General features: G+C 45.3%; 1 protein-coding gene across 1 annotated transcript in view; it reads right to left on the bottom strand.

The window, feature by feature from the left end:
- TBC1D20 (TBC1 domain family member 20) overlaps nt 1-15,259 on the bottom strand; it is a 90,203-nt gene that overhangs the window by 46,273 nt on the left and 28,671 nt on the right. The window contains exons 2-5 of the mRNA XM_078651728.1: nt 6,787-6,972; nt 6,224-6,304; nt 4,882-5,068; nt 4,358-4,459 (exon numbers count right to left, since the gene is read on the bottom strand). Of these exons, the coding sequence (XP_078507854.1) occupies nt 4,358-4,459; nt 4,882-5,068; nt 6,224-6,304; nt 6,787-6,972 (556 nt within the window). The remainder of the gene's footprint in view (nt 1-4,357; nt 4,460-4,881; nt 5,069-6,223; nt 6,305-6,786; nt 6,973-15,259) is intronic.

The following is a 15,259-nucleotide window of genomic DNA, read 5'->3' as shown; positions in this document are numbered from 1 at the left end:
ATGGGTCAAGCGCATTACAGTTAGGTCGTGTAGATCATTCAAGTTACTGGACCTGCAGGTCTAGTAAAAATGTTATGATTTTTTTAAGCTTGGCTTGATTTTCCTCATGTGTGCTGGGTTGAGATCAGAGTGTTGATGAAGAAGTGGTTTGAAAATTAGCCCCCATTAAGATGTAGCATTTTGGTTTTAAAGGTAGGTATCTGGTGGGCACGTTCAAGTGCAAAGTCTTTAGAGAATGTAATGCCAAGCATTGAGGAGATCCCAGATTCAAGAAAAGCAATCATCGAAAAAGCTTTGCCTTCAATGCCCTCAAGTAGGCTGAAAATGCTAAAGATTGCTTACAGCTCTGGGATTTCTCATTTGAGTGATGTTATTAAGGAGTCGGTTTTAATCAAGTGTTTTTATTGAGCACTGACAGGGTCTTCAGTCATGCAAATTCCACCCTCGACATTTGACATTCTACGGTTGAGCTCTTTAAGGTCCTTCCTGATTCCGGAAACCTCAACTTGTAAGATGTCCGTATTTGTTTTTGTGCTTTGAGCGGTTTTGTGTATGTTGTTTAGTTTTTTACAATTCCTTTGAGTGTGGTAGAGTGGTCTTGTTTTCTTTGACTGGGATGTCAGGAATCGGTGGTTCTTTTTTTGATCTCTCAAGATTAACTTTCCCATCTTTCTACTTGTGGTCTTTTGACTCCGCCATATTAAATAGCAGCATAACAGGGAACAAAACACTTGGGCTAGGAAGTACTTCAGCACTGACATTTGATACGCAAGAACCAAAGATGCATAAGCTGCTTGATCTTAAGAAAGCTGGGTATATCCAAGAAGCCTCAGTATGGGTGATCACTTATTTGGTGACAAAATGTGGTATTTCCAAAATGTGGTTCAGGTTGTTGTAGTGTGTGTTCGGGTTATGGCTTAAGGAGCTCTAGACAGAATACAGCAGCTAACATGCCGATTAGCTAGACAGAGGCAGAATTGTGGAAAGTAGTAACGCTGAGTGCCAATGTGGCCAGTGTGGTCAGGTGCTGCTAAGTGACAGTGTTGAGAGTGGACGGTGCTGCACAATCAATGAAGGCCTCTGTCATAGGTCAAAATGGTTGAACGGACAATGGAGCACTCAATTAATTGAGAAAGGAGTGTTTGGGAGATGGATTGAGGTGGTCTGTACAGAGGAAGTGCTGTCATCTCCAACCAGAATGCAGTTGCGTCTCTATCCTCAGCTCGGGGTTAACCGTATCTGGGTGGAAGGGGAATACACAAGATTTTATCCAGTTGACATATCCGCATAGAGGGTCAGGGTAGCGTTTATCATGTTGGGGACATCATGTATATCCCGTAAATACAGCAACATGTCATCGGCATACCGGGAGACGACATGCATTCCATCGCCCAAGGAAATGCCCCATAGTGCACCCTGTTTATGAAGCACCAGGTACAAAGGTTCAATGGCCAGCGAGAGTAATAATGGAGACAGTGGGCAGCCCCGAAGTGTACTCCTGTGTATCGGGATAGCATATAGTTATTTCACCATCCTCAGGAATAGAGTGCCAATTCCAAAGCGTTAGAGTGTTGCAAACAGATAGCTCCATTCTAACAAATCAAAAGCTTTCTCAAGGTCCAGTTCTAAACACTCAACTCAGGGCCACTTGGTGGGAGCATATTTAAGGACCCTAAAACATACATAGGTCGAGAGAGGTGTTTTGTGAGAGGACAAATCCATTTTGGCCTGGGTGTACCAAACCTTGAACCAATGGTGCTTAACTGTCCGCAAGTATTTTTGTTAATATTTTTTAGTCGGTATTAAGGAGAGCCAGTGGGCCATACGAGCTCGGGAGCTCGGGAGTTCAGGGGTTTTTATGGGGTTTGGGCAAAGATATAACCATCGCCATCCTCTGGAACTCTAAAAGTGTCTCCAAAGATAAAGCTTCATCATATATCTTAAGCAAGCATGGGGCGTAGGCTTTGTAGAATGTGTAGGGCAAACCGTCAAGGCCCGGCGTCTTGCCAATTGGCCAATGCTCTGATGGCATTGCAAACTTTGGATATAGTTAGTGGTTGGTCTAGTTCCAACAGAGCGTCCAATGGAATAGGAGGTACTGGTAAGTCAGATAAAAACTTGTCATGTGTGCATGCTGAGTGTGCAGCATAAATGAGACAATGCAGTCGTTTTACTAGTGTCACGTGTTTGCGCCTCACGTTGGCCAATGTGTCCGAGTCATCCAGCCCCTCAGCTGCTTGATTCTCTAGCCCCTGCAGTTTGCATTCTAGATTTGTGATGTCTCTGGTGAGTCTACGTCTTAGGTTACACTGTGCCCCTAGGCAGTGGCCTTTTAATGTCACCTTGAAGGCATCCCACTCAATCAGGCCATGTGAGGCCGTGCGTGTTGTGTTGAAAGTGGTCGTCCAGCATGGAACTCACTGAGGCCCAAAAATGTGGGTCCTCTAAGAGTGCTGGTTGTAACCACCATGTGGGTATGGGAGGAATGATATCTTCCCACTGCATCTGTAGGATTTGGGGGTTATGATCGGAGTGTGTGCGTCCTAGTCGGGAGGAGCGAGCGTGTAGCCACCCCTCCATTTATACAGGAGTGCAGTTGATGAGGAGCTGAGTACAAGGAGTAGACCTTCAACAGTGGGTTGCGGCTGCGCCATGCTTCCTCTAGATGCCATTGTCGTAGCCAATTAGTTAGCATGCAGTCATTGACGGTGGCAAGCGTACGCAGCAACGGAGGTAAGGAGCGGTCAAGGGAAGTGTCCAATACACTATTAAATTCCCCCCAAGCAGCCACAGAATCCCATCCCACCGTGAAAGGGTATGTGATAGTGCATGTAGATAGAGGGCTTGGTCCATGTTTGGTGCGTAGAGAGATCCCAGAAGAATAGGGCACCCATCCAGGTCACCCTTCACCAATACAGAACGGCTTTGGGTGTCCATAATCGATTCCACTGTGACAAATGAAGTGCCAGGCTTGATCCACAGGAGGGCCCCACAGGCATAACTAGAGAATCCTGTAGCATACACCTGTCCCCTCCATATTGGCCATGACTGATATATGGTGGGCATTGTGGCCATTATGTTGACCAGGATTGGCACAATAGTGCTCCTGGTATAATGGTGGGCATTACTGACATATCAGACATCCTCGATCTTACGGTGAGCATCCATAATTTAGGATTGTAATACCTGGGGATTTGAAACGTACGCTGTCCAGGTCAGGCATGTTCACATGCGAGCACGCAATCAAACTAATAAGCTAATGCCTAGGGACAGGATTTCCTGAAAAAGACAAAGGTAAGTTTGAAGGCAAAAATCATAGTTTTACAGAAAACGTTTTTGTTCTGGACAATTGAGCTTGTTTGTCCAAAATAGAAAGTGATATTGGATAGAGACGTGTATTTTAAAAAAAACAGTATGCTGATAAAGACAAATAGTTGCAATTTCAAAACACATTTGAAGTTAATAGTTCAATGATAATTCACGCCGAGCTTGGGAGGCCTATACTGTGGCATGTGATGCTTTGGTTGTTATTGCATTAGTCAGTTGGATACAGTTAATACTAATCTAAACCAATCTTATCTGATTCTGCCGTTTTCTGACGTTTCTGCTGATAACAGTCTGAAAAGCTTGGGTGCCCACTAATGATAATCCTGCTTAGGTTGTTCGTAGTGTAATGTTAACATTTGTGGTCACTATTTTACAGTAATAACATCAGCTCTTAGCTCTGGAGAACTTACTTGAGCTGAAGTAGCTCTCACTGCAGAAAAGGCTTGAGATCCCAGAGGGAGTCACCCTAAAGATAGTTCAAAGAAGAGCTCACTGCACTGATAATCATCTGCTCATAACTCAAAGGAGTGGCTGTTGTGGAAAGTAAACACACCCATCCTTTAAACTCACAGACTTAACACAGAGCCCAGGAGGACATGTCACTGATCATGGAATTAAAGTGAAGTAGGCCCATTATTAGCCATAAGGGCATGATGAATCTGGACAAAGACACTGACTCACAAGGATGAGGCAGGTCATCTGAATGACTTAAAACTGCTGGTGTCCATGTAAGGGTAATGCTACATGTACCATTAATTCAAACTTGTTGTTTATGGGGCACATGACCTCGATCTAAGGGAGAAGTGATTCGGCCATGTGGGGAGTTAAACATTAAAGAAAAGATCTACTGCTAACAAGCTTGCGAGTTGTGCACCGGTCTGTCAATCAGTCTAACAAAGCGGAGTGGGGATCAGCAGCATGTTCCGCTTCACAAAAGACCCAGCAGCACACCATTTCACACATAAAACTCACTACTGTCTGCCACTCAAACCCAACAGTGATACTAGGACAACAGAGCACATCCACTCACCGTTGCATGAAGTCATGCAGCTCTGGGTTCACTTGGTCAATGATAGGCATCAAGTAATTTAGAATGTGTTTGGTGTTGTCCATTGTTGGGTCCATGAAATCCCTGCAACCAAACAGATGTGAAATTGAGAACATGTGGGGAATTCCTTACTTGTTTGCTAAGTATTTTGCACCTATTTCGAGCATCTATATCTCAGGCTTTCCTCGTCGTAAATTACAGTCAGACCCAGTTAAAAGATTCAATGCACCCTAAACCAATCGGCCACTAAAAAACAGCAATAAAACTTAATTCTAGAACTCTTCACACAAATCCATGCAGGCAATCTTTCACTGGTGGTCTCTTCTAGCTTCGCCCTACTTCCTATATTCATAGTACTGTCTTCTCCGGTGAGTTCCCTTGCATTGTTTAGCCCTTTCTCCCCAACCCGACTGTTTCACTACACATTTATGAGTAAAGAGACCTGTTAACCTTGCTCAGCCCCCCCCCCTACTCCCCACACATGTATGGTGCTGAGTGATGCCCACCTGAGATGATGGGTGGATAACTTCTCCACGAGTGCTGTTGCCATGGTCTTTCCCACCACAAGTAGGAATGTCACTACAATGTCGTGGTACCCCTGGTAGTAGTGCAGTTGGGGGTTACGTTGCAGCACTTGCAGGATGATGTCAATCAGTTCTTCCTGAAGTCCAGATCGCTGCTCATCTGGCATGCCTACAGAGGGAAGAAGCATCAAAGTGACCTATGATTGGTTCTCATTCCTTGAAACAAAGAATTCAACTCATCAATCTTCATTCTACCACTGTGACGTCCAAACCTCATTGCATAGTTACTTCTAATCTGGCATACTTACCTTGGGAGGGGAAAATGAAATGAACCTTCAGCAAGACTCTAGGATCACATCCCTTTCTCAAGACCAGAGTCTTCATCATACAAACTTAAACCCCAGCGCTCAGCAGCCACAACCCACTTTGACTGCCACAAACTTATCTTCACAAACCATCCACAACACATGTGACTTTGAGGAATCCCCCTGCATCCTCAGATTTCTAGAAAAAGTTCTTTACATCAAGGCTTAAAGCAGGTCTCCTCCCATCCCAAGCGCTAAATATGGCCTCAACTTGGCCCATATAATCCTAGCTTATTATCGATCACAGTTTTCTCTGTAACTCTTGTCTGAACTCAATCTAAATTATTCATGTTTAATGTTGATTAGACCTGTCTCTAACGGGTTCACCACCACCCATCCCTTAAAGACTTTGTGGTAGTAGCATATTTACGTTCATGCAGTCAGTTCAAGGATCTCCACATGTGACAGCCATCCTTCTGCACTGACTGTATCAAAACATATTCTATTAGAATTCTGCCCCATTCACCTGTCACTCCAATGCCATTTTTTTATTTCAGGAAAGAACCTCCTCTGTCTTTCACAAAGGAGGATTTACATGTAGGGAAGCAGACCTTGTTGGAAGTTCTTTTTGATTCTTTTAAAAACATCCCAGGCAATCCCAGAATGCTCATGTCCCTGTGCGCCTCAGCATAAGCAATATGTCGTCTGTGTGCTAAAAATGGAGAGTTGTGCTCCCTTAAAAGGTAGTTTAATACTTCAAAACCATGAAAACATCAACAGGCAAACCCCTGACTTAACCAAAGACTATCAGTAAATCCACATTTTCATAGTGCCCTTTATTTTACATGAAGTCATCCACATTGTTCCATACAGCCTAGCATCCTTAAAACCAGAAAATTTCCTTATCCTCTATGAATCACCAAAAACGTGTTGGCACTGGATGTTAGCAATAGCACAACAGTACAAAAGATGATCAACAACAGCATGAGAAAAAATGCTAGGATCCTGGAAAAGCTCACCTGGCGGAAAGCGGCGGAGCGAACGGCGGACATCCATTAACACCTGGTCATAATCCTTGTTATTCATTCGCAGGTCCTCACCTGACAGTGAAATAAAATAACTTAGCTGCTAATAGTTTTATACCAAGAGTGTCATGGTTTGACCCCATTTTCTGTATTATTCTATATAAAATGCCCTTATCATACCAGAGCAAGGCACACCTGTACATCTTCCTTTCTCACTGAAGCAGATCCCATGGGTGCATTTAAGAATCAAAACATGCCCTCTCAAATACTACCTTAGCCCCAAATTATCACCCACACTCTTCAAGTACTGCAGTAGCATAAAGCCCATATCCTATAATTATCTGGCATCAAACTATAATCTGTCCCCTCACACAGTACAGTTGCACCCAAACATTCTCTCACACTGGTGGAACCATTCATGACCCTCACAAAAATTACAGCACCAAGTAATTGCCCATTTAGTACATACAGAGACCCTCATCTACCTCTCCCAAACTGTGATAACCTCAAGCACCTGCCCCTCCACTCATATTTGCATGAGAAAATCTTTCACTAACCCGGCGTAGGAGGCAGATCATGTGTGTTCACATTAAGGAGCTTTGGCCAAACCTGGCACCGGATCTCATCTGTCAGAAGCCCGCCTTCACTGATTGCCATACGCCTGAGAACCGCAACGTCGCTGGGCACCCGGCGGATAGCTTGATGGATCTCTGCCTCCTTCCTTCTCCTCTTGAAATTAGGGTCTGTAAAATCGTAAAATAAATCAGGCACAACATAATAAAACTCAATAGAAGCAAAGGTGCCAAGTGCCCCACCTCCTGCCATAGAGAGCAACAACTTCTTACTCCTCCAGAAGGCCAGAGTGGTCACTGGTTAATTCTCAGGAAGAAAATAGACAAAAGATTCAGAGTTGTCCAAAAAGCAAGATATGTCTCATCATCACAGTATCATTTTGTTGTCTTCTACCTTCTGCCTCCATCTCTAACCTTCATAAATGTCCCCCTTTCCATCTATAAACACTTTTCAAGTAGCTCCGTAGCCTTATCTTTAATGGTTCTGCCATTGGCATCGTCTATGCTGCCCACAAAGAACTTAATTGTTCTTAGATCACCAGAAGAGCACGGTGTTCAAACAAAGATGCTGAGTAAATTTCAGCCAAGAGAGCATTAAAATGAACAGGAAGATGATGGTCTTTGTCCAACCTTTTTACCAGGAGTCTAATCCTACACACCTGCTCACCAATGCCTAATTCTGGGTCTATCTTTCTATCGTCCAAACTTCTTACTTTAGAATGCTACACCAAAGTCCACGGTCAGTATACAACCAGACTACAACATTTTAAATAACTTTCTACAAAAATATTGTAGCTGTAATATCAACTATCAAAATATTATGAACGGAATTATAGATTCACTATTCTTAACTCCAGAAGTATAGATACAGTATTTTAACTTGATATAAGTACTTTGATTATATGCATATCTTAAAGGTGCATTGATGTGGTCTTAAGAATTCTAGACTTCGCTAGTAGAATTAGGTTATTCTGAACTCTTACCGTTTTTATATAATTTTGAATTTGACACCTTTGCCTGTTTCATAATTAGCAAAATGAAAAAGTAATATGCTACTTACCAGTATGCATCTGTTCTTGGCATGTAGGGCTGCTGATATTCACATCTTATGCATAGATCGCCGCCTAGTGTTGGGTCCGGATGATTGCACATTGTTGTCCTGGAAGAGTCTTCGAAGTATCACGAGATAGGTGGCTCCTCCCCTGGACTACAGTGCGCATGGGCATCCTCTCCATCCTCAGATTGTTTTTCGCCATTGTGGCAGGGATGGAGTATGATACAGTAAGTAATGCCCATGCTAGAGAGTAATTCTGAATGCTACAGCTGCTACAGGCAACGGGGAGAAGGGAGGGCGATGTGAATATCAGCAGCCCTACATGCCAAGAACAGATGCATACTGGTAAGTAGCATATTCTGTTCGAGGCATGTGGGCTGCTGAATTCACATCTTATGCATAGAATGTATAGCAGTGTCCTCCTAGCGGCGGTTGCCCTTGCCAGCTGCAGCAGTTTGAAAAAGAGTTTTGAGTACAGCCTGTCCAACAGCTGCCTGCTGTTTGGAGTGTACATCTACACAGTTGTGTTTGGTAAAAGTGTGTATGGTAGTCCATGTGGCTGCCTTACATATGTACTCTAGAGGAATGTTTCCTAGGAAAGCCATGGATGCCCCTAAACTTGCGTGTGGAATGCGCTCGTGGGGGAACTGTTAATGTGCGTTTAGCTTTTTGATAACAGATTTGTATGCACTTAATGATCCACCTGGCTATGCCTGATTTGGAAATGGGGTTGCCTTTGTGCTGTGGTGAAAAGGCAACAAACAGCTGTTTAGTTTTTCTGAAAAGTTTTGTCCTATCTATATAGTTAAGGAGAGCTCTCTTGACGTCAAGGGTATGCAGAGCTCATTCTGCTACGGAATCTGGGTTAGGGAAGAATACCGGCAGTTCAATAGCTTGGTTGATGTGAAACTGGGACACCACCTTTGGCATAAATTTAGGGTTAGTCCGCAGCACTACCCTGTTTGCGTGAATTTGTATGAATGGCTCCTGAATAGCTAGGGCTTGTAGCTCACTAACTCTTCTGAGGGAAGTAATTGCAACTAGGAAAGCTACTTTCCAGGTTAGGAACTGTATCTCACATGAGTGTAGAGGTTCAAAGGGCGGTCCCATTAGCCTGGTAAGGACTACATTGAGGTTCCATACAGGAGAAGGAGGGTGCCTTGGAGGAATGATTCGTTTGAGCCCCTCCAGGAAAGCTTTAATAGCAGGCACTCTAAATAGTGAAAGGTGCTGCCTGTTTTGAAGATAGGCGGCCACTACAGCTAAATGTATATGAATGGAGATGTAAGCCAGATTGCATCTGTGTAAATGTAGTAGGTAACAGATGATATTTTGTGTAGATGCATCCAGCGGATTTATGTAATTATTTTTACAATAGATGACAAATCGCTTCCATTTCGCCGCATAGCATGCCCTAGTGGTAGGCCGCCTTGCCTCCTTGATAATATTCATACAGTCGGGAGGCAAGTTGAGGTAACCAAACTCTATGACCTCAGGAGCCAGATCGCAAGGTTCAGCTGTTGCGGATCTGGGTGCTGAATGTCGCCATGGCTCTGTGTTAAAAGGCTGGGTGTTAATTGCAGCCTTTGATGAGGAACCACGGAAAGTTCGACAAACGTGGTGTGCCATGGTTGCCTCGCCCACGTTGGAGCAACTAGGATTAGTGTCATTGAATGTTGTCGCAGTTTGCGTGCTACTAGTGGTATGAGCGGGGCTGGTGGAAAAGCGTACGCAAATCTGCCTGACCAGTTCATCCATATCGCATTGCCCTGAGACTGCGGATGTGGAAATCTGGCGGTGAAGCTTTGGCATTTTGCGTTTTCCTTTGTGGCGAACAGGTCTATCTCTGGGTGACCCCACTGCTGAAAGTATGGGTGCAGCACTGAGGGGTGTATCTCCCACTCGTGCATTTGGTGGCTGTGTCTGCTGAGCAGATCCGCCATGTTGTTGTCCTTGCCTGGGAGGTGTTCCGCCATGAGGAAGATGTTTCTCTGAATGGCCCACTTCCACATGCTTTGCGCAAGGTGTGACAACTGTGGAGAGTGTGTCCCTCCCTGCTTTTGTATGTAGTACATGGCAGTCATGTTGTCCGTCCAGATCAACACGACTTTGTTGCACAAATGAACTTTTAACGCCTTCATGGCCATGAAGATTGCCATCAGTTCCAGTAGGTTGATGTGCATCTTCTTCTGTTGGGTTGTCCACAGCCCCTGGACTGTGTAATGGAGGACATGCGCTCCCCATCCCAGGAGAGATGCGTCCGTTGTCAGCACTATTTGTGGTACAGGATCTTGGAACGGTCGTCCCCTGCAAAGGTTTTGTGGATTCCACCAATGCAGAGAGTTGTATGCGCGACCGGTCACCAACACTAGGTCCTTCAATTGTCCGTGAGCCTGGTTCCACTGCCGAGACAAGCACTCCTGGAGGGGACGCATGTGTAGTCTCGCGTGAGGGACTATAAAAATGCAGGAGGCCATCATGCCTATCAACTGCATAAACACCCTTGCCGGGAGGGAGTGTTGTGGCCTGAACTTTTGAATGAGTAACAGAATGCTGTTGATTCTGGCTGAGTTTGGATGCGCCTTGGCCGCTAGAGTGTCTATTGTGGCACCCAGATACTGCTGGACGTGGGCTGGCTGAAGATGAGATTTTGGGTAGTTTAATGAAAATCCGAGGCTGTGTAGGAGGTGAATGGTGCGGGACACATGATGGGCACATTGCTGGGCTGACTTTGCTTGGATGAGCCAATCGTCTAGATAGGGTTAGACGTGAACATGGTTTCTCCGTAGGTATGCAGCCACTGTCGCAAGGCATTTGGTAAACACCCTGGGGGCTGTAGTCACCCCGAAAGGCAGTACCCTGAACTGGTAGTGCTTGTTTTGGATGGTAAACCGGAGATACTTCCTGTGTGCTGGATGTATTGGTATGTGGAAATACGCATCTTTTAAGTCTAGGGCAGCGAGGAAGTCTCCCTGACTGAGTAATGGAAGAACTTGCTGTAAAGTGAGCATGTGAAAATGTTCTGACAAGATGTATTGGTTTAGGGGCCGCAGGTCTAGTATGGGCCTGAGAGACCCGTCCTTTTTGGGGATTAAGAAGTAGAGAGAGTACACCCCTGTACCTTGTTCCTGTATAGGGACGAGTTCTATGGCCCCTTTTTGCAGCATGCTGAGAACTTTTTGCTGCAATAAGTGTATGTGCTCTGCGGACATAGGACGGTGTTTTTGGGGTATGTTGGGTGGAGTGGATGTTAGCTCCAGACAATAACCATACTGAATGAGTTGTCTCACCCACCTGTCTGGGGTAATGCTTTTCCAGACTGGCAGGAACTGCTGTAGTCTGCCCCCGACTGGTGTTATATGGTCTGGGGGCAGCGACAAGGCGTCACTGCTTAGTATTGGCAGAGGATCTGGTGTTATTATTTCCTCGTCCTCTGCCTTTGCTGCTGTTGCCACGGTATCCACCTCTATTTGTTTTAGTGTAGGTGGTTTGCGTGTTCCCTTTGTTGTATTGAGTTTGCTGGGATGCCTGTCCTCTTGAAGCTCCTCTGTTATTGGAGCGACGAAAGGAACCACCTCTGAATTGCTGAGACTGCAAGGCCCCCATAGATTTGGCTGTCTCTGTATCTCTCTTTATTTTTTCTAAGATGGAGTCTACATCAGGGCCAAACAGAAAATCAGGGTTTACATGCCGATTTAACAAAGTTGTTTGAATCTCTGGTTTGAACCCGGAGATACGCAACCAAGCATGCCTTCTGAGCATGACACTAGTGTTGATGGCTCTGGCTGCAGTGTCAGCTACGTCCAGCGCACATTTAATGGAAGCGTTGGATATGAGTTACCCTTCCTGTATTAGTGTTTCTGCTCCTTATTTGAATGCATCAGGCAAATGTTGTAGCAGTTGCGCCAATGTGTCATAATGTACCCTATCGTATCTGGCTAATAGGGCCTGTGTGTTAGCTGCCTGTGCAGCCACCCTTTTCCCAGATGCTTCCAACACTATAGATTCTTTGTCTGGAGGAGGAGCATCACCAGTGGTCTGAGAGTTGGCCCGTTTACGGGCATTGGAGACAACCAAAGGGTCCAAAGGCAACTGTCCCCTAATGTAGGTCGGGTCCACAGGCGCCGGTCTGTATTTTCTTTCAATGCGTGGGTTAACAACCCTTGCCCTGGTGGTCTCTTTAAAAATGTCCCCTGCATGTTTGAGGACACCTTTCAACATTGGCAATGTTTTTACAGATTTCTCTGAAGTTGAGAAAGTGTCAAACAAGAAATCCTCCTCAATTGGGTCAGCATGCAAGTCCACATCATGATTATGTGCTGCCCTCTCTATTAGTGCGTTAAACGCTGCTGTATCCTCTGTGGGTGAAGTTTTTACAGGATAAGAAGGAGTTTCAGGGATAGGTTGGGACTCCCCTTGGTCCGCAGTGTCTGTCCATGTTTGAGCCTGGTCATCTGGATCATTGTCCGCAGGGTAACCATACTGTTCGTCATAGTTGTACCCTAGCTCCTAAGTAGAGCGTGCAGGTGAGTAGGTACAAATGTCCTGTTCATGGTACTGCACACTTTCAAAAAGGACAGGCGATGTGGAAGAGTCTCTTTTCTTTTTTAGTGGAATCTTATAGGATTCCAGTGGAGTTTCCGACCTGATTTTCCTTTGATATATAGGAAGTCTGCCAGTGTCTGCGTCGATATGGAGCTTTGACTGCTCATCATAGGATGGCTCCTGATACATAACGCCTGCTTCTTGAGGATGGCTCCTCTTCCCAAGTGTCACAGGTGTGGATTGCTCAAAGCCTTTTGTTGGATCCGTTCCCTTAGGTCGTGCTGTTGGGGGCAGACCGAACTTTATGGCTGGCTTTGGGCCTGGCGTTGATACAGCATCGACGGACTTTTCTTTGTTGTCGTGCTTTCTACTTTGTGTAGACTTCGGTGCGGGCGTCGGAGGCGTGCACTTTTTAACGGAGTCGATTTGCTCCTTCGAGGCGCTTTTGGTTTTCGGCTCGAGGGCTTTGACCACCTTTTGTTTGTCGACTCGGTGCCTCGGTTCAAGGGCCGTATGAGAGTCAAGTCCCTTGTTTGTGTTGCCGGCCGTTGACGCCGACCCTGTCGGCTCGACGAACTTGGCTTTAGTGATGGCATGTAGCGCACCAATCTTTGGATCGACAGCCCTTGCGGTGGACCTCTTTGGGTCGTCGACACTTGGCCTCGACGTCGATTCTAATGTGCTTGCACTATTCGATCCGATGGCTGCCTTTAGCAGTTTCGGTTTCGTTTTCTCCTCGGTACCTTTCGGTTTCGCTTTCTGGTGGGCGACCGATGGCTAGTGTAATATTCTTAGCGGGGCCGAGACGCGGGGCTATAGAATGCTGAACACGATCTTGGCTAAGGACTTTCGGCGATGCCTCGACCGGAGCCTTGGAGAGTGTAAGAGTGTCTTGTTTAGGCCCAGTACCCACTGTTGGGCCTGGTTCATCACTCGAGTCGTCGTCGACGGATCCGATGGGGGACACGTCGTCCCTTACCTCTTCGATGTTTTCATCGTCAGCGACGTGCTCCTCATCGACCTCATAGTAGTCGGAGCCGTGCTCCGAATCTGGATCCGACGTCTGTTGTGGATCCTCAGTGTCGACGATCTCCTCGTCGTCTTCATCGAAGATATTCACCGGGTCAGGCGCTGGCTTCGACATCGTCTGTCGTGCTGCACGTCGGAGCCTAAGCGTCTTCTTGGACCGGAACCGAGCACAAGCGAAGCAGTTGTCCTCGTTGTGGTCGGGGGATAAGCACTTGTTGCACACCGGGTGTACATCGATGTGCGGGTATTTTGCGTTACAAAGGGGGCATCATTTGAATGGGCTCCGTTCCATCGACGATCGGGCCTTTGGTGTCGAAAAGGCCATGCGGCGCTCTTCGACGTCCTGCTTCGAAAGAAACTGGAACAAGAATTCGGCACCGAACGAGAGAAACAATACCGACGACCCCAAAGGCCTTTTGGCCTTGAAGAAAAGTTTCGGAACTGGAGGTAAGAGAAGAACATCCGAACCCAATGGCGGAAAAAAACAATCTGAGGATGGAGAGGATGCCCATGCGCACTGTAGGCCAGGGGAGGAGCCACCTATCTCGTGATACTTCGAAGACTCTTCCAGGACAACAATGTGCAATCATCCGGACCCAACACTAGGTGGCGATCTATGCATAAGATGTGAATTCAGCAGCCCACATGCCTCGAACATACATTTACTTGCTCAAACAAATCAAACTTTTCTAAAAAAACATGCAGTGCACGTGGTGCAACACAGTTGCAGACTCTTTCAAAAGTTATCTGATCAACTGTAGAGTGCAGAATTGAGGGATTAAACTGGTAGTAATGAGGTTCACCCTTTGTCGAGACAGTGCTAATGTATCAAACTGATGGGACTGGGGAGGAGCTTTTGTCTTCAGCACTAAAAACATTCCATTAATATTTATATTTAATGTAAATAGTGAAAACAAAGATTACTTGTTTGTCATGAAATGTTTTGTTTGTGCAAATATATGCTACACAACAAACACTGCCTCAAAGCAGGAGCTTTCTTTAAAGATCATTGGGAAAGCAGAAAAATCCCAAACGTCTTATTTTTCTTTTTAAGGTCTGATGTCTTGAATCTTACAGTGCCTCCTAGAGAAAATCTTACAAAATACATAGGTACTGTACAATAATGTTCAGCAAAGCACAAGAAATCAAAACTGAATACAATTTCGAAAACAAAACTTTTCTTCTGTATGAATGTTAAATGTTTTACTCCCTGGACTTAGAAGGAAAGGGGACAATACAGTGGTGTTTCCTTGCTTCTGAAGACAGCAACAACGTTTTTGTTGGGGAATAACATTTTTAATTGGATCTTGCATTATGATGGGTCAGAATGAAGTGACTGATCTAGACTAGCAAGGGAGCTGTGTGTGGGTCAGGATCAATCTGGGGTAAGCATCCGTGTAGAGAATATCCATGCCCTGTCAGTTGTTATCAATCTGTAACTGTGGTGTTCCAAGAGGCCTATGGAACTGGGCACTTCTCAATATTATTGCATTTTGTCCAGCAGTTTTAGTTACACAATATGTAAATAAAATAAAGATATTTTCAAAACAAGCATTTACAATGCAACGGTTTCGCATTTGCAAAAGTTTGAGCTATTGGCATTGTAAATGACAACATTTTTATTTATGTGTTGGTTTTGAAAACAGATAAATAAATGGCACTGTCATTTACAATGCCAATAGCTTAATCTCTCGCAAATGCCACACATACACACCCACAGAGAGCCCCCCACACACACACACACCCACACACAGCCCCCCCCCCCACACAGCCCCCCGTTTAACATGCAACTACGGTAAAATCCAATATAATAAAAGTAACATATGCCAC

The sequence above is a fragment of the Lissotriton helveticus genome, chromosome 7, assembly GCF_964261635.1.
Source record: "Lissotriton helveticus chromosome 7, aLisHel1.1, whole genome shotgun sequence".
In the NCBI taxonomy this organism is placed as follows: Eukaryota; Metazoa; Chordata; class Amphibia; order Caudata; family Salamandridae; genus Lissotriton; species Lissotriton helveticus.
The sequence above is the reverse complement of the archived record's forward strand: the minus strand, read 5'-3'. Positions and strand labels throughout refer to the sequence as shown.